At 39.5% G+C, this 20253-nt stretch overlaps 1 protein-coding gene across 3 annotated transcripts in view; it reads left to right on the top strand.

Annotated features, from left to right (window-relative positions):
- LARGE1 (LARGE xylosyl- and glucuronyltransferase 1) overlaps positions 1-20253 on the top strand; it is a 285860-nt gene that overhangs the window by 254017 nt on the left and 11590 nt on the right. For all 3 annotated transcript variants that reach the window (XM_035569242.2, XM_035569241.2, XM_035569240.2), the window contains 3 exons: positions 5746-5909; positions 10624-10902; positions 17285-17431. In XM_035569242.2, coding sequence (XP_035425135.1) covers positions 5746-5909; positions 10624-10902; positions 17285-17431 — 590 coding nt within the window. The remainder of the gene's footprint in view (positions 1-5745; positions 5910-10623; positions 10903-17284; positions 17432-20253) is intronic.

Here is a 20253-nt window from a genome sequence, read left to right on the forward strand (position 1 = left end):
GAGCTGGTTTTGTGCTATGAATCTTAACTGCGCACACCTGGGAGAAGGAAAGATGATCTGAAAGTTAAAAGTTTTCATCTGAGCAGCTCTGTTCCTATTGTGTTAGCATGGTATTTAGTGAGTTACTTAAGCCTTGTGTCATCTCACTTTACCTTAAACACTTGAGGAGAGAGAGATGCCCATATACCGAAGGGATTTATCTCCTTCCCCAAGGTCTAAGTAGCCCTCTAGGCAAAAAACATTTTTTGTTGGTGTTTTTCTTAAATATCACTAATATCAAAGAAAATATTTCTGATCCTGGATTTTGGATTGGTCTCATTTATGGTGGAATCCTCTAGATTTTGGTGGGAAGAAAACTGTTTCTGTGACACGGCAGTTCAAACAAAGGAAGCTGATCGCTGATGCGCTTCTGCTAGGAACAGCCTTAGGAAGGGGGATTTAGGAGCTGAATCAGGTTATGACTAACCAGTTCGTCAGTGAAAGGTACATGCTATGTGCCATCTATCATATGGGTCTGCTGTCTATCACATGGATAGAAAACACCACAAATGTGTTAGTCAGACAAGTAGACCTGGTAAATGATGAGGATTCATGGTAGAGTTAAATAGCTTCTGGCCTGCCCGTGCATGTCTGTCCAGCCTAGCCTCACAGGCCACCTGAGAAGTGAGTGGTCTGATTGCCTGCCACAGCTGGTCATCCCGAGAAGAAACTTAGAATGTACTTTTGGATATGTCTGTCTCTTTGCTTTGGTCTCATGCATGTCATGGTACTCTCTGCATGCTACCATGTTTATTTCAGAAACAAGTAACATTGTGATGCTAATGAAAGCACTCGCTGGTTCCCACTACACTATTTCCTAAGAGAACATCTACTGTACACACTCTGAAAAGCACATCACTTTTCAACTGCGAGAATGTTTCCTCGAGGTGAAATTTCCCACATGCTCAGTGGCAAGTAGCCTTAGCCTTGAAAGTCTTGTAGAAAGAGTGAATCTCATGATAAGCAGAGACTTGCTTTCGTGAAATGCATGCTGTCACTCTAAGGATGAAAAGTGTTAGCTATAATAGGCATTTTGTTATAAGTATTATGGAGGGGTTCTTAAAGGGGATGCCATCTTTTTATCAAATCCAGCTGACATTAAGATCCTCATTTTGATGGTGCACTGTGTTTAAGTAAGCCTCTGTTTGTATAGATCTGTCAGATCCCCATTAGAAGCTCATCTTTTCATAAAGGTATAATGTGGGAACAAACCTTAAACCAAGCTGTAAGTTCTTTATCCATAAATAATGGATCCATGCAATATACATGCTGCAGATAAGATTATATCATTAGAAAAAATTTATGTGATCATGTAACTGGAAAATAATGAGGTAACTCATAAAGAGATAAGTTTAAGGTTATATATGTGACTGTCTTAGACAATTACTTGTCTTTTGAATGTTGTGCATCATTAACACTCTTCATTTTAAATATGTGTGTAAAAATGGCATGTGACTTTATGCCATATGTATTTATAGATTGTGTGTGTCTCTTCACAGTAAAAGGAAGCAGCCTTTATACATGTGTGATACTGGGGGTATATGAATGTATTGAGAGAGAAATTGAAGGAGCGGAAAATACTCTTAAACTAATGAAGCACTGGTAAAACAAGTGAGCCAGATATATCCAAAACCTTTCCATAAGAAAGGAAATGCTTACATTCCCACTTTACAGATACAAAATTGAAGTAAAAATAGATTCTGAATGTAGTCCAATATAGGGTTTGTGGAAGACCCAGACATTTTACCTCATATTTTCTTTAAGTCTCACTTCCATTTATGAGGGGCATGCATAGCAAACAAGAGTTTTGGGCTTTGCTTAAATGAGAAGCTGTTTTTTTTCGAGGAGAGTCTGTTTTGGTTTTAATTATTAAAGGTATGGCATGAAAGTTTTTTTTTTATTCCTGAAAGCGTATTTTCTTTTTTCCTCCACCCCATCTTATGTCCTTAGTGTATTATAAGAAACACAATGTAGAAACCAAAGACACTGTTTTTGTTGAGCTCTGACATATTACAAAGATGGGCCATTTCTTCAAAGAAAGAAATGTAGAGGCTTCTTTGGCCCCACTTCTCCAACCTCTCTTCTTTCATTAATTTGCCTGCAAACATCAGGTTCAGTTTCAACTGTGTTGCTGCTTGCCATTAAATAAACCCAGTCTTCGAGAGACAACAAGGCAAAAATGGGTCGGAAATTTTCCTTTCCTACTCTTGCCTCCAATAAATTTATGTCAGAGGGCAATGAAAGAGCAATACTGCCTAAAAGAATGATGAAACTGTGATGTCAATGCATTTTTACAAGTGCAAAAAGATGAGATGCCCAAAAGAAAGGATTTTTTTTCTGCTGTATCTCCAAAAGAAAGGGATTTTTTTCTGCTGTAACTTATTTTATGCTGTGCAATCATTTGTAAGAGTAATAAGTAAGAAACGCACATATGGTGCTCAAGTCTTTAATATCTGTCCATATTAATTTATTTTAAACATTCTATATAGAAGTTGTAAGATATTTGGGGGAAGTTACCAGTATTCTGGATTTTGTAGTCCTGTAACTAAATGAGATTGTTCAGAAAGTAAGTAGGTTATGGTATTTCACTTTACAGTATTTTCCCCACTTCCTATTGTTGTCAGGCATCAGGAAAGAGATATGTTCAAATAACAAGCTGGCTGTTTCCAAGGATCTGATTTTTAGGTCGCTGGAGGAAAGACAGGGGGAGGTATTTGTTTCTTTACTCAACTTCAGAAATTGGCAGCATTATTTCATTATGCTGTGATATCTGTAACAATTTTACTCAAAAATAACAAAACCCACAACAACAAAATCATCCTTGAACTAGATTGAATAAAAGAAAAAAGTGGCTAGCCTGAATGTTTTAGGGCACAGCTGACTTTCCCAGTCCATGCAGTCCTCAGCTGGCAGTTGCATGGACTGGCTTTTTGCTTCCCAATGCGTAATCTTGTGCAGCACCCGCAGTGTTGGTCCTGATACTTTGTGCGTGTCACATGATTGGCTTCAGTGAGCTTACCTTTTGAGCTGACCTTGTGAGCTTACATGTTTTGCTGGACCAAATCTTAGCATGTCCAGCATTGCTTCCAGCAGGAAGGGAGTTTTCACGTGGATAATCACATGCTGTATTTCTTTCAAATGCCTGTTGCCTCCCCATTGCTGCAGGATAAGCCCATCCTTAGTGCAGACTGCTTGCCACGTGCACAGTAACAGTACTACGGGCCAAATCATAGCCTGTCCTGTACTGTTTGTTGTGTCTGAAGGAGCATGCCTTATGCAAGTTGTGTTTGCACAGCCTGCAGAGAAGGTCTCCTAAGGCTGTCCAGCAGTTTAGGCTCATGGTATGAGCAAGCAAGGATTGTACAAGTGTTCCCGCAAAGCACTGGCAAAATCCTGACCCTAAGAAATGCAGTGGAAAGACCAGGTTACCCTTTCCCCATAGCAGAAGGTGCCATCTGGTGCTTGTGCTCTCCATCACCTCCACAGGAAACTTTGTGGCTTGGTGACTTTCACAGCCAAAATACTGGAGCCTCTAAGAAGCTGTTTCTCCCTCCTCTTCCCCCACCCAGGGCTCAGTAGTATGCAAAGCCATAATTGATCCCAAAATGTTATTTTGTAACTTATAATTAAGTATTTATATCCTCATAGCTTGCAACCTGAATATATTCTGATAATCATTCAGTGACTGCCTGATTAATAGCTGCTGTACAATTATAAACTTCTAGCCTTGTCATTTGTACATACAGCAGGATAAGAAGGTATCCCTGAAATGTGCTTTGCTATTATCTTAACCATTTACATTTAAAGCTCCTTGATAATTCTGATAAGGGCACACTAATATCTCTTTTCAAAGGAGAAACAAAAAGATACAATATTCTTTATAGTCATTGTTGTAAATATTGGGTTTAATTCAAATATTTGAATGTGCTTTGGAAAATAAAGTACAGGCTCTGCTGAATCATGATTTGTAAAGCAGAATGAATGAAACTCCAACAATATGTAAAAGAACTCCCAATTTCTATTCCACCAAAAGAGATCTTGATTTCAATAGAAGTTTTGCCTGAGTAAAGATTTGTCAAGATTCAGGCTCTCATCTTTCTGAAAGCAGTCTCTCCTGAGGGACATTTTAAGACCTGTGCAGAGCAATAGCAAGGAAGAATGAGATCCTGATCCAAAACTCATTGAAATCAAAGGAGGTGTTTCCATTATTCAAAAGAAGATTAAAGAGTGATATACAGGAAAATACCAAGTATTATTCCATCGGCTGTCACAGAAAAACATTCAGCTTTAAGCATTATTGTTGATGGCAGCCATTACGCTTATAGTTCCAAGAACAACAGCTCTTGTTCTTAACACGGTGTTAGAACAAGAAATGCCTACATTTTCCAATGTTTTTCTTAATGATACTGTTGTAAACTATTACTTTAAATCATTCTGAACAGAACAGAAGAGATTTTTGAATCTAAATGAATGTCTATAATTCATAATGTTTATTTCATGAAACAATTTGAAGTTCACGGTGATTTTATCAAAACTTGTATATATATAACATGAATATTTGTCTTAATTTATTCTTTACTGATAAACAGGTAATCCTGTCCTTCTTATAGGATATTTTTTAAGAAATGTAGTGTGAAAAATTATACCTTTACTAATAACCTACATTTTAGAGCAACACAAACAGAACTATATTTGATGTGTCAACAACATGTATAATTTTCATCATCATTACATTTTGTGGAATATTTTACAGCGGGATGACTGATTTTTCCTTTAAAATGAATGCATTTTAAGAATTCTAGCCAGATGTTTGTCTTTAAATAATATAGTTCAGTGATGGAATTGGTTAGCTGTATAGATGTTTGGTCAGTTTTTCTCTTCCTCCTTTCCCTAGAGCCAAACTTTTATTCTGTTAAAACTACAGGAATAAATGACTGAGGATTGGATTGCTTTCTTTTGCCTGTTTTGACTTTGAAGTGGCTTGATTTTCAGGGAAGCCAAGAAATACCTGTTCTCTGCTAATCTGGCATCCTTTTGATTTCTCAAACCAAATATCCAGAAGTACAAATCCTGTTAAAAATATAGGCTTAAATCTGGCTCTTCTGCAGTTGAAAGATTATTTTTATTTCAAAATTATACTGGTGCAGATACATAAGTCTCAAGACACTGACTAATGTTCAGTTTAAGCTGTTACTTTTCCAGCTGTCTGTCCATGCCCCTAGCAGCAGTTACTGTTCTCCAACAGAGGCAGCAGAATGGGAATTGTTCAGTCCAGGGTACAAGCATAATCTACTGCTGAGTCTCCTCTGCTGGAGCTGTATGTCTTCAAGTAGTTTAAAATACTGCTTCTAATAAAGAATGGTCTTATGCATCCCATTGGAGCATTAGCTCTGAAATTTCGCAATTATTAAATGTGATTGTTCACTGTTTCATTGCTACTCTGGATGTTGTAAGACCATAATATGTATGGTATATACAATATATAGATCATAATATAGTGATCTATCTGCCTCATCTGTTTGCTTAGGAGTGCTTTCTTCTAATCTCTTGTCCAGTGACTTGAAGGAGTGAGACTTGGGAAAATCCTGCTATGTTTGTTTCAGTTCCACTCCCCATTGCTTCATGCTGCAAGTTCCCAACCTCCTTACTCTGACTTGCAAGAGGAATAATAAAGGACTTATCTTTATGTCCACTCTTTCCTTTCAGCTCCAGAAACAGCTGTCTGAGCTAGACGAGGATGACTTATGCTATGAATTTCGTCGAGAACGTTTCACCGTCCATCGCACTCATTTGTATTTTCTACATTACGAATATGAACCCGCTTCAGACAACACTGATGTAACGCTGGTGGCTCAACTTTCAATGGACAGGTAGGCAAAATCTCTTGTTCATCTGGAAATGTGAGACAATTAAAGATTTTTGACAGTCCCAGAGCGTTTCAAGATATCCATCTATGTAATGCTCTAGGGAGAAAGAAAAATGACTTTCACAGAAACTTAGATATCATGCTGTAAGACCTTGCTTAAATTAGGAGTAGCACATGTAGACATCACACATGCATCCAGACTTCAGTTTGCAGTAAAAGCAGGAGTATAGGTGGAGTTCATGTGAGGCTAAATACTGGAACTGCATGGGTTGTTACTTGTCAGAGTTGTCAGGCATTATTATTTTTTGGAGTTTCACAGCAACTTAGGAAAAACAGGAGATGTTGGTGACGGACTTAGGCAAGCAGCTGATCAAAAGGTTTTTCACAGTATTTCATCTTCAGACAATGTTAGTTTTGCTTTCATTGGTATTTCCTTTGCAGAAAATTTCAGTTAGTGGCTTGATTTTCTTATAATGAGAATCAAAACTAAACATTTTAGTTTCAAATTTGGCAGTTTAAAATAAAATATTTTTAGTTATAGTGTGCTAGCGGGAAACAAAAAATCTCCTTTTGATAGGAGTCACTTCATTTTTATACAAATGTTGATTTTCGGGATAATATCTGTGGTTTAACTTTCCAACTTTCAGTTCCAATGTGAAGTGGAATTTAACTGGTATTTCATTTGGGAAAAAAAGTCCATTTCATGATAAGCTCCACCTGTGCCCTGTGCCTTTCTGATTCCCGCCATTGTCACGTTTTAGAAGCTCTGTCAGTGCAGTCCATATCAGCCAGCTCTGTGACACTTAGAATTGTCAGTTTCCTTTTTCCTCAGGCTTCTCAGTTCAAATCTGTTCCAAACTTTGTAGCTGCTGCTATCAGAGTGGGTGATAAAACGGGGCAGAACTCCTTGTGTATAAGCAAGCAACTCATACTGTATTTGGCGGAGCACATGCAGAATGCTACATGACCCGTGAATACCACCACTGCTACACCAGTAGAAGGTCAGCAGTATTCCATGAGGGTCAGAGGAATTCAGATTAACAAAACATTTGCAGACACAGACACAGACACAGATTTCTAGGTTGGAAGAGACCTCAAGATCATCGAGTCCAACCTCCGACCTAACACTAAGTACTCCACTAAACCATATCGCTAAGCTCTACATCTAAACGTCTTTTAAAGACCTCCAGGGATGGTGACTCCACCACCTCCCTGGGCAGCCTGTTCCAATGCTTAATAACCCTTTCGGTAAAGAAGTACTTCCTAACATCCAACCTAAAACTCCCCTGTCGCAACTTTCGCCCATTCCCCCTCGTCCTGTCACCAGGCACGTGGGAGAACATTTTTTTTTTTTGCAGCCTGTTTTAAAAATAAAAGTGAACAGATGAGGGCTGTTTTGTTTCGGCAGTGCCTCAGCACTGCATCCTGCACATCGTATTATGATTTGCTATGCACATCGGTGTGTGTTCTATTGATTTTTAATTGAGGAAACATTTCTTAAGTGTTCACAAACCTTTGAGTAAAAAACTAAAGAAATAAATTAAGCCAGACCCTGAGTGAGTGCCACAGTAAATTAGTAGAGTTGGTCTGTGCACATGGTATATTTTCCCCCCAGAATTTAATTCAAAAGAATGAGCTGGGGCTCGGCACTGATTCACTGGCACTGATGCAAAGTCTGAGCATCTGTTTCTCTTTCTGGATCCTCACTGGGGCACATGTTTTTATTGATAGACAGAACCACACATTTTTATTCAGGAAGAACAGCCCTCCTGATACTGTGCAGGAAAAATCTTCCCTACTTCTTTGGTGTGCTGCTATAAATTATTGATTTGAGTTGGAAATACTCTCTTTCAGCTAAAATCAATAAATAATATCATACCAAAGAGCTGTTTAGCTGCTTTGTTTTCTTTCACATCTTTCAGTTACTGCTTTATTTTTTGGTACCTTCTTTAGACCACTTTTATTAAATTCCTCCAGCGTAGCTGTAGACATTTAATATTAGTGTCTCAGATGTAAGATGGCATGTACGTAAACAATGTGCTAGATGCTATGCTCTTGCTTAGTTCTTCCAAATGATCATCCGACATAAGGAAAGGCAAAAAAAGCAACTCCCGGTTGTCTCCAATTCTAGACCTGCTGGAGTTGAGACTGACATGACTTGTGACAGGCTTACATTTGTTTGTGCTACAGGCTTGGGGAATGGAAGACAGCGATGCAGTTTAGGAGGTAACATTAATGTCTTTAGATAGAGGCTTTGAGAGCGACTTCATTCAGTGTTGTTATTGGTCTCCTCTTGTACTGATGTGACAAATTTGGTCTGATAATGGCTTGGTTGCATCACAGGCTTTGTATGTGGCTTTCAAGAAAGTACTTTGGCTAGGCAGCCTTTTTAAAGGCATGGTATGTACCTAGGAATCAGAAATAGGAGAAATGTGAGCTAAGGATGTGGATGAGGAAGGACAAATTTAGCATTAGACTGCTTGAGGTCAGGGTGAGAAAGACTCGTAAATCGGTTGAATGTGCTTAAGAGGAAGAGTGAAAACAAAGAATCTCACCAGTAAAATTCTCTTGACTGAAACAGACCTTAAAAAAAATACCAGCTAAATGATGACCTCATTTATTATGCAGTGTTAGAGTTTATTTATTTTCTCTAGAGAGCACATTCCTCAAGACAACTAACAACAAAGAAATAACTTGGTGTGTTTAGAAACTTGTATTTCTAAGTTCTGTGGTCAAAAAAAGGCTATTCTAACAACCTACAGAGTTCAGATTAGGGAGCATCATCCAGCAGTCCCTGTATCAAACTCACAGAAGTGGAGCCTGTCAATGAGAAAGGCACAGCAAAATGGAGTGTTCTGAAGGGCACTAAGCTGTCCAGCTGGAAATTTATACCAGCAAAACCCAGTTTCCACTTAACTGTTGCAGAAAGCTTTGCAGGCATCATCAGGTGTGCTGTTTAAATAAGTTATGTATGCCGTTTGTCCACTGCTTAGGGTCCTTGAAAGGCATTTTGCTACATTTCTTTCTAGGCAAGTATTTCATTTATAAAAGGCTGCCCTAAACCTGAGTGATGATGAAATGGATCCTACTGATTAACAGGTTGTCGCTATATTGGAGAAAGACAAAAAATATATTTTTTTTCTCTATTTGTTATTAGTGCAATCAAAAGCCTAAAGCCTTCACATACCTTTTAGATCCTTTTTATCGATTTGTGTTTCTAATTCAGCTGTATGTTTCAGGCTGATAATAGCCTTTGTTTCAATAATAGATAAAAAGAAAATAATGCACCAGGTATAGATTAGTAAAGGTAATATCTCATATCTAAGACAAAATGATTATATCATCTTGAATGTCATCAGGATCATTCAGAAACACTGGAAAAAGCTATTAATGTTAAATCAGAATTTGTGTTTGCTGGTATATCATTCCTTTCTGCTGCAATAGTGTGATAGTAGGAGGGGGGAATTATTTTCTCTGATTACAATGATGCAGAAAACTTTTCTTGTGTTCTGTATAAATATTAATAGGAAAAATTTAGTAATGCAGATATGGAAGGTAGAGAAGATAATCATGTTGCATCATCTACTCTTCCTAATTTTTAATAGAATATGTGGCTAGGCTGCATAGGTTCATTTCCCTTTACATTAACTCAAGAGGCTTTGTAATCAGTTCTTGCTGTATTTTTGGGTGGCATATCTTAATCTCTAGGCAATTCTGTATAAATTGTCCAAAGTGATTAATCTATTTTGACCAGACTGGGTTTGATTTACATTGTATATGAGGTCTTTTGTTGTCATTTTCATCAATAATATTGTAACTGCTGAGAGTTTTAAAAATATTCATTGATACAACCTGTTTTAAAAATCATTTAGTGGACTTTGAGGAGGTACTGCTAAAACATATACAGATTAGTATTTTAAATGATGGTTTTGTCTACTGTTCTTTTGGTATTCCATGACAGTGCCATATCTCTCCCTCCCTCTCTCCTTACTCATGGTAAACCCCATTTCTATCGATGTTTCATCCTTTTACCCTTCCCCTGACAGTGAGTTTTTCCAGTCAACACAAATGTTTATATAAGTCAGTATTCCCCTGACCTATCACTTTCAACAGTTTTTAAGATCTGACTAACCGCCTTGCAAAAATTTTGAAAAGGTTTTCCTAAACAGGAGGTAAAGTGATCTGTGGGTCTGTACACCTTTCTTCTCCACTGGCTTCTTGAAGAGAGACAAACTTGGCCTAAAATGTGAACTGGGCAATAGCCATTGCTTTAGATTACAAGTCCCCTATTCTGTAAGTAGATGTACATAGACAGATCCCTACAGCCACTCAAAGCTCTCATCAGATGAAGCCCCATCATCCATGTGGGTTTTCCTGCAGCATCAAGGCTTTAAGCAGAAAGGGTTGTTATTGATTTCACCTGGCTTTAGGCATTTGTGTTGTGGATGTTTATATATGAGCTAGTGCCATCTTTGTCTCCCTCGTATTCACTGGAGAGAGGTAGGCGTATCTAGGGTGCAGTCCACCTGTCCAGAAAGAGACATGGATTTAGATAAGATGAATTGTGCTGTAGAAATATTTATTGCTTTCCACAGGATATAAAGTGATGCCAATCTGTCTCACGTAGATAGAGGTATCTGTATTTGATGAGATGAACCCAGGCAAATAGTCCCAGACAGGGAGACAGCCTTTTCTTATTCTCACCCTTCCTCTTTCAGGCTCCAGATGCTTGAAGCTATCTGCAAACACTGGGAAGGTCCAATCAGCCTGGCACTCTATCTTTCTGATGCAGAAGCCCAGCAATTTCTGCGCTACGCCCAGGGCTCAGAAGTACTAATGAGCCGCCACAATGTCGGCTACCATATCGTGTACAAGGAAGGCCAGTTCTATCCTGTGAATCTGCTAAGGAACGTGGCCATGAAGCATATCAGCACACCGTACATGTTTCTGTCTGACATTGACTTCCTGCCCATGTATGGACTCTACGAGTACCTCAGGTAAATGGACGGTGGTGGAGGGCTCCCTGCTGCCACATGCTTTTTCAGCCCCTCCACACCCCACCCTTCTCACACATTCCCAAAATAATGCAATTTGAGCAGATCTGAAAGAGGCAGTTTAGTTGAGCAGCTCTGAAAGAGGCAGTTTAGTTGTTTAAAGTGTGACAACACCCAGCAAGGCACAAGAATTTTTAGGGTACAGGAAGAGGCTGTAACTAGAAGTAACACAATATAGTTATGAAAGGAAAAAAAAAAACAAACAAATAAACAAAAAAAATGGTTCTAAATGTGAAACCTGTTAGCTATCAGAACAATTTCCTTAGAGCAGCAGAAGAAACAGTTTGAAAATTGAACTGGATTAAGTGTCATTAAATGTACAATAGCGTCCAGTATTAGCAGAGATGTGAACTGAGCAATTTTCTTAAACATCCCAGGTTCTTAATGTCAGTGACAGAAAAAACATGCAGAATGGTACTGAATTTTTTGTCCCTGTGATACACTCTTTATCCAGTTCCATATCTTGAAAATGGGATGAGAGTCTAACCAGCTTAAGAAAATGACTATGACCTGCACCTGTCAAGGCAAAATAATTAGCGTAAAGAAACTGGGAAGAGTAACCTCAGTGTGTACTGTATCTTAATGAATGTGAGCAAGTTGGGCTGAACAAACTACAGATCTCTGATCTATTAACAGAGCTATTTTTAATAGACCTTTTTCCTCTACAGAGGCTGGTCACCTGAGGCCAAAGCATAGAGCAAGGAGGACACCCTGTGGCCAGAGAGAAGGATTTCAGTTCCTTAGTCTTTAACCAGTTTTGTCTTTCATCTCTTTTTGAGTTTGTTAAAACCTGATCACAGTGCTCCAGTGAGGGTCTGCCTGTAGGTGAGCCCTTTCGATATGTAGGCCTGGGGTGCTGGAGTGTAAAGGGAAATATACCTTCCTGTATTGTAAACTTATGAATCAACTCCTTTGTTTCAGGCTAACTCAATAAGTATCTTCTTCTCACTTCTCCCTCATGTGGACAGCTGCCTTTTTCGCTTTCCACATCCGTGAACTGGGCCAAATTCACTATGGCTTTTAAGATGCTGGATTTCAACAATATCACTGAAGCTTTATCCCACTGTGTCAGCCAGTTTCCCACTTATTTTAGGGATATTTCTTTTTTACTTATGCTATGAGGATTCCAAAATAATTTTGTCTCTTGCACACGTTAACTGTCTCAAGATACGTACAAGGACTGCTGTTATTAGCAGTACCGTTCTTTGACATAAGTGCTGCATGCTGTTACATTTCTTCACATCAATGCTGGACACAGGAAGGATACCAGCTGTTGACACTGACATGTCATATCAGAAATACAGCTTGTTCCTACATGCTGCTTTGCAGTGCGTTGATGGCAGCCAGCATTGAAACGAAGAAGAGAAGAAAGAAAACAAAATGACATGCCACAATGCGCTTGAGACATTACAGCCATACAAATTATTCTGATATGGTGATAATGTATCATAGGACTAAATGCACAGTGATGCCACACATTGGTGTTGTTCAAAAAAAAAAAAAAAGGATTGACACTGAACATTGTTGCATCTGAGACCTTGCATTGCTCTACAAGTTTTTTGTGAGACCCACACCACCTTAACTCTGTGCATCTCTGTTGCTTGGGAATATTGAAATTGCTAATTCTCTACTTCCAGCTCTTTAAAGGGGGACTGGATTGGAAGGGGGGTGGGGGAGGACACGGCTAGAGTCTTTTGTTGCTTTTTCAGTAATGATTTTTTCTGAGCAAAATAGCAGTGGGCACAATGAGATTATTTTAAATACAGATATGTTGTAAATTTCCACATTGACTGTTCCCACAGCCCCTTCAGGTAGCTGATCAGCGCCATCTGTTGGAATGGCAGCTACTGTTTGGTAGAGAGTTAATATACGTATTTTCATTTCCTCAGAGAGAAAAACCATATGCAAAAAGATGTACAGGTGCTGCTTTATACAGAATGAGCCAGACAACTCCATCTCACTTGCAAGTTGCATATATTGTATATTGTGTCTCTACAGAGTATGTATTCTCAGAGAAAGGAATTTTGAAAAACATTTTTAACCTATTTTGAAGGTGTTGTATGTGAAGGATTGCAGCCAGTTTTGAAGGAGAAGTTGACGGTAACCAGTCCCTCTAGGTATCTGTTGCTAGCACTTAGATTTATGTTAATTGAGCTTTTTCACAGCTGCTAAGTAATGCCATTTCGATGCTTTTAATCTCCATCAAAACCCCTTTTTGTTCTACCTTACTCTCCTGTAAAGTACAGAGGGGAAGAAATGTATCAGTTAAAGGCTTCCTGGTTACAAAACTCAGGCATTTTTATGGTCTGCGCTGAGCAGAAGTCTTTTGTCACCTTCAGTCATTTGTTACTGAGGTCATCTTGTCATTGCCCCAGAGCTAAAGGCTCTTTCTGGTTGCAAAAAGTAAGGTGTGTGGGTCATCCTAAAGGCTCTTCTGACATAAAATAACTAGACAGGCTGCTTCTTTATGGTATCTACAGTTGTCACAGCTAGCACTAAAGTTCTTTCCTGACATATTTGTGTAAAATATGCCCTTTGCTTCCAGGGACACATTAGCATAAACTGGGAGCTTGCATCCAAACTCTATCCATAGGTTTTAGACCTCTTCCTTGTAACATGAATTGTGAAATATTTCTGGTTGCTCTTTAGCATCTCAGAAGGAGTCACACTTCATGTTGTGCCTGTTAATTTTTATTTGTTGGGTGCCTTTGAAGGTTGCTTTTGTAGAGAGGATGAAAGTCCTGATGAACTTAACACTGGGCTGACAACTCTTCAGTTCTTGTAACAAACCCCATGACTACCTTGTCCATTGATCTTGAGCTAATCACTGAGGGTCCTAATGGTGGAAGATAATTGGAATTAATGGACACTTTTTTATTTTATTTTTTCTGAATTCAGTGCTTTTGGATTAGGTTGTTAGTATTTCTGTCTGAGCTTCTTTATCCAGCAGAAATGGGAGTGATACTACTCTCTGCCCACTTGAGGATGAAAATGATTTGTTAATTTTTGGAAAAGACTGTGGAGATGAAAATATTGATCTCAACATGCTGGAGTTCATTCAGCCTCTGAGGAGACTCTTGTGTTTGAAGGTTCATTTCATCCATGCTTTACAAAAATAGAGTTGATTAGTAGATTAGAAATTTAACCCAACCCTCGCTGTGTCAGAATGACATACATCGGGTCTGAACACAAAGGTGCCTGGGAAACGGTTTCCTGGACAACACTAGCAAAGAGAAACCTCTTCATAAAATCTTATATCCTCATTTTGGGGTTTGGGGAAAAGGACAGATATAGGAAAAAGGGTACAGGATTGATATTACCGAATCCAAAAAACAGCTCTCACAAGGATAGTGCAGGAATTAAAAAGTTTCCCCAGTGCTGGTTTGTAAAATAACCTAATATATTCTTCACGTTATATTCCACATATGTTGCAACACTTAACAGTGGAAATTTTCCATTCCAAGTATCGCAAAACCAGTCAACCAGCAAATGGCACCTCCACTCAAACAAGAAAAAAAAAGAAAAAAAGAAAAAAAAACAGCACCACACAGAAAGAAAAAACAGACTTGCTTTCAGTAGGAAGAGGTTAGATTTTCAGCTAGGAGTCCAAGGAACAGACCACCAACTTCTTATCAGAAGAAAATGGAAGGAGTTCTTTTCTCTACCAAAACCTCCTTGTCTTTATCACAATTAACATGGCCTCTGTTGTCCTCTGTCACTGAGGTTCAGCACCTGGACATCAGCATTGATTCTTTCCTCACCTTATCTCAGTCTTTTATGTCATCGAGTGCACATTCGAAGCAGGCTGTTCTACTCAGAGATCAGTGCTGCCCTCAGCTCCCAAATCAGTTTTGCTGAACCTCTACCCTTTGGCCTTAACGATATGCACCTCAGATGCTCACATACCCCTTGAAAATATTTCTGCAAAGATTATCCCATTACATTATTTTACTCTTGAAGCACCTCTGGTGGTTCTCTGTGTTTGACTGCATCTACTACAAGCATCTTGTTTTCATATTCTGCTTTTTTTTCATACTAACCTTGGACTGTTACAGTGATTTCAGCCTCAAGTATCAGTTTGTTCACTCTGTGTTGGTTTTCTTTGTAAAGCTATTGTCATCTGTTCTTTCCAAGAAGAGATCTAAGGCCCAGTTCAGCCACTGACACCTGTATTAAATTTGCAGATGACAAGACTGGGGAGTGTGTGAAAGGATTATTGATACCCATATAATTTTTGTGCTTGTTTCCCATATTTTAGAAAATAAGTCACACTCAACACTAGTTGTAACATGCAACTCTGCCTTACACCCTTGCTTAATACCGATACCTACTTTAGCTTTGTTCTACTTCAGACTGTGAACTTTGGTGGACAGGATTGTCCCCTACTCTTTGGACAGTGCCAATCACAGATGAGGCCTTGAGTTTTGCATGAGACTTTTGAGCTCTCCATGAAAGAAACAGCAGCAGCCATAAATGGAAGTTGCTCTTCCCTTGAAGAGACCAAAGGATGAGCATCACTGCAAACATCACCTGTTTCTTCCTTGCACTGAATCCTCAAAGCTGCACTGCTCAAGTCTGACAGATTGCATAGAGTGCAGAAAGCCTGAGATGTTGTCAGAGTAACTGTATTAGCGTACCCTGCTTGCAGAGAAGGTGTGAAGAGGAGAAAACATTAAAAGCATCATAAAGACTGGGTGCTGGCACTGCTCAGTGATTCTGGAAGGTCATGGAGGCTGATTGTAAAGGATTCATCTATTTACATGCAGATATCTTGGCCATTAGTGATGGTGAGGGAGAAGAAATAAGGAAAGTACAAAAAAGGTGTAATAAGACACTGTTAAAATCCTTCAGTTGTGAAAAGTTCAGTGGAATGTGGCAGGGATTCTTTAAACAATGCAAACTTTGCAGTAAGGCTTTGGGAACATTTTCTTTTCTGGAACAGGCCCATAGGGTGATATGAATTCTCTAAAATTCAGATTTTATTAAATAGACCTGCTCTTTTTCTTTTTCTCTGATGGCAATAGAAATACATTCTAGATATTCTATGCCTTAGAAGAGTGGTTTGTTTGGTCCTTCTAGTATTATGACAGTGATCCCAATTCCTTCATCTTATAAGGCTGTAGAGTTTCTTGCTTGTCAACATTGTCCTTGATTGCTTGTTGCAGTAACATAAAAGCCAGGACAGTGAATCCTGTTAAGGGGAACTGACTTTGACAGGGAGAGAGAGGCATATTTCTCTTATGAAATATAAAGATAATGAAAGGAAAATCAAGACAGAGTTATTTCTAATGACAAGCATGCTAAGATTCAGTCAGGGGATGGAAAATGAACTTCTCTTTCCTTTTCTTTGAATTTTAGTTTGCTAGGAAAGAAAAGACAGAACATGTCTGGCAGGCAGTCTGTAAGATTGCTAAGCTGTTGTCCTAAGGCCCCTGTCTGGAAGGGCCTTTTTGCACAAAATGCAGTATCCTTGCATGTACACACACACACTGAAAGTCTCCACACTGAACAACTTGCAGCAAAAGAAGGCAAAAAGTGAGGTAGCTCCTTGCACCCAGTGCACAGCTCTTCTCTGTAGCAAACAACCTCTTTGCCTTACATACAGCACCAAGCACAAATGAGCTCTGAGCTCCAGACACTCCCATGCACATGATTAACAATAACGAAGGAACACTTCTGCTAATTTCCAGCTGTGGTTATTTGCACCACGTTGCAATAGATCTGTGCCTTGCCTTGAACAAAGACTGACCTTCATGGCAGCCAGCGTTCTTGAGGGCAGATACCTGGTCCATAAGGGGGCTAAGGTAATGCTTACCTCAAAGGGCACACAGAGCTCTAAAGCAGAGGTGAAAAGCAAATATGATGGCACAGCATAACCCAGAGAACTGCTAGGTTGAAATGCAACTAAACGTTCTGACTCCTCACCTTGTAAAGTCCTGAATAAAACCCAGTTCTTTAGAACTGCCACGGACTGGGCAGCTCTTTCCCATGTATGTAGAAACATAAAGAGATTTAACTGCATTTCTCTTACAGGGCTGGTCAGTTGGCCCTACTCAGACTCCTAATTCAGCTCAGGGCATCCCTGAACGGGCAGGGTAGCATTGATCCGTCAAACACACAAGCTCTTTTTGAACTGTACTGTTCTCCCTGCTCACAGAGTAGCAGATTCAAAAAGAGAGGAAAAAACAATGCACCTATGGGAAAGAATATGAGCCATAGTTACATTTGCAGTATCAAACTGCCCATTCTCTGCTCTTTATTTTGAAATGCCAAGTGATTTTCTCAGTTTAACATTTTTCTGCTCATATTTGTTTCTCTCTTCCAGGAAGTCCGTCATCCAGCTAGACCTGGCTAACACCAAGAAAGCTCTGATTGTACCTGCTTTTGAGACCCTACGCTACCGCCTTTCCTTCCCCAAGTCAAAAGCAGAGCTGCTATCTATGTTGGACATGGGAACCCTCTTTACATTCAGGTAATGGAAAGTACTTTCGTTGAACCTGTGGTCATTATCTCTAAAGAGTTTTCTTGATGTTCTGTGAATATTTTATTTTTCTCTTCTGTCAGCTACCTAGCTCCATTAAGAAATGTATTGGATTTTTTTCCCTTTTCATAGAGAGGCAGTGAACAGAATCATATGTGGATATATTCCATCTGTAAGTTCAGCATTTTAGCTAGTATTATACTCCCCTACTGAAGGACTTCAGTTGTTAAATTGAATTTGTTTTATTTTCGTCATTCTTTATTGCTCTACAAAATCAGGCGTGACCATTACACTCATGTGCGTGTAATTTCCTTTTTGGCTGTCAAATACTATCTGGATAGCTGAGTCCCTCATGTGACCAAAAATAATTTCTCTCTGCTCATTGGTTTGGTTTCATACTGACTGATTGGAAAAACAAATACAAGCTTGCCATGTGCTCTTAAAAAGTATGAAACAGCTGCTTAAATAGCCAGTTTCCCAATGTAGAGGTGAAAGTATACTCTGAGTAGAAGCTGAGAAATGAAGAGCACCTAAATTCAGAGCTCCTCTCTGAAACAGACTCCTTTTGTTGCTGTGAGCAAGTCACTTCTATTATCTGTCAGACTTTTCAGTTTTAGAATGCAACTACCAAGGGTTAACTGTCTCATGGGTGTGTGGTAAGGTCTGATTAGCAGACATTTGTAAAGCATCGTAGTGATGGCAAGAGTACAATATGGCCTTATGATATTGCACAGGGAGGGGGCTTAGGAAACCTGTGTTCTTGTCCCATCTCCACTAGTGTCCTGCTGGGAGGTGATACACGAATCAGTTCTTTCTTACATCTCTGTTCTCCGTCTCTGAAATGCAGGTAACAATGTTCACCTCTGCTTTATACAGTATTTTGAGATCTAGAGATAAGAACTATGAAAACACTAAGTGTTATCCATGGCCAGCACAGCTCTTTATCACATCTCCCATCCTTTTCTTACTTTAGAGCTTTCCTTACACTACTTCCATTCCCTGCATTATGCACCACCCTCGTTGCAGCAGCCACCCTTCTCTCATGCAACTTTATGCAGATGTCATAGCAGACAGCCTGTGTGAGCCTGGAAGACACAATTCTGACCCTACCTCTACCCATGACTACCTTGAAATAGAAGCTTGGGATGACTGAGATATTAGGGAGGCATGCCCCTCTCTGGAAAATTACTTAAGGTTACTGGTAGAGCAAGCATCTTTCTCCCGTCATTCCTTAGCAGTCAACAAAGTACAAATTAACAAGATATTTGTTGATAGAGAGTAATTTTTTCTCCCATAGTTGAAAGAAAAAATCCTTGCGGTGGAAAATAACACCCTCAGGATTTTCAGCTGTTACATTCCACCAGCAGTCAAATTTTCAGCCTGCACAGCAGTGGCCTTCCACTGCAGATTTCATCTCCAAGCTATTCAGCATGTTGGCATGTTCCGCACACAGCCAGATTTGCACCTCCTTTCTCAAGCCTCACTCAGGCAAAAATCTCTTTAACATCAGTGGGAGTTTTGCCAGAGCAAGGTTAAAAAAGAACTGAAGGACATGCGAACTGTAGCTGGTTTACATATTAATGTAGGACATGTTTTACAAATGCTTCCCAAGTTTGCTTTGGCTCGTTTCATTGTTCAAATCTATCAACAGCCACAAAGCAGCTGTGATCTGGGCTGAGAATTTCCACCTCCACCTTCAAGGTGCTTTAATAATGCTGTAATTCAAAGGCTGAGCGGGTGGGTGTGAGCTGGGGAGGACTGCTGTGACAGTGATTGCTGAGAGTGCCTGCAGCATCCCAGTCCCTCACACCACATGGTAGATTACAATCTTTCCCTCACTGAAATTGCTTTTGTCACCTCTTTTCCAAATGGTGACCTTTTCTACCTCTGGGCAGCTAAGGAGTACAAAACGGCTCTCAATTACATCCCCCAGTCACCACCAAAAGGAAAAGGAAGACGTGTGAGCATCAGTGGCTGACAGGGTGTGGTGCATGGAAACTCTCCGCAGCAGTGGGATGCTCTGTCCCAGCTTGATGGCTTCATGTGCAGGTGCTGGCTGTGACTGTGCCTCCTGAGGATGTGCCTGCTTCCTGGCTGGGTAATAGCTGATGAACCACGAATGTGCTGCCGACACAGCTTTCAGGCACGAGGAAAACCACAGCTGGTAGAAGATGCATCATATTGAGAAAACATAACCAGCAACGACTGATTAACTAATTAACTGATTGCATCCACAATCCAGCAAAATGTTTAAGCATCTGAGAACAGAGCTGAGAAAGTTTTTCTTTCACCAAAACATTTTTCTCACTGAAACATGAAGCTTTGAGTGACAGGGCAGGGAGGAAGAACGCTCTGAGAAGAATAACAATTTCATTTTGCTAACTTTAGCAAAGTTTGCTGTAGTTTTGAAATTGTATTTTGGAAAAAAAGCAGTGGATATAGAAAATAAGATGAAACATTTGACCCAAAACAGTTATGGGTGGTTTTTTTTGGTAGATGTTTTATATGAACCATGGGAAAGAAACTCATCATCACTGTACGGAGATCAACTGATTTTGTTTGGATTTTTCAAAATTTCCAGTGTTATTGGAAGTATCTTGGTCACTATTTTCACAAAGAGAGACTTCTCCCAAAAATCTGTGAAATTGAGTGTGGCCTTAAAATTCAATGTGCATTTAAATCTTGGGTGAGAAAGCTCTGAGTGGGAGACCTAGACTTACTCATTTGTCCTGCTGATGGAAGACCAATACAGACAGTGAACCAGTTCTCACAACGGCATCACTGAGAGTAAAGTCTGTTGGAAATGACTCACT

This window comes from Cygnus atratus, chromosome 1 (assembly GCF_013377495.2).
Source record: "Cygnus atratus isolate AKBS03 ecotype Queensland, Australia chromosome 1, CAtr_DNAZoo_HiC_assembly, whole genome shotgun sequence".
NCBI classification, from domain to species: Eukaryota; Metazoa; Chordata; class Aves; order Anseriformes; family Anatidae; genus Cygnus; species Cygnus atratus.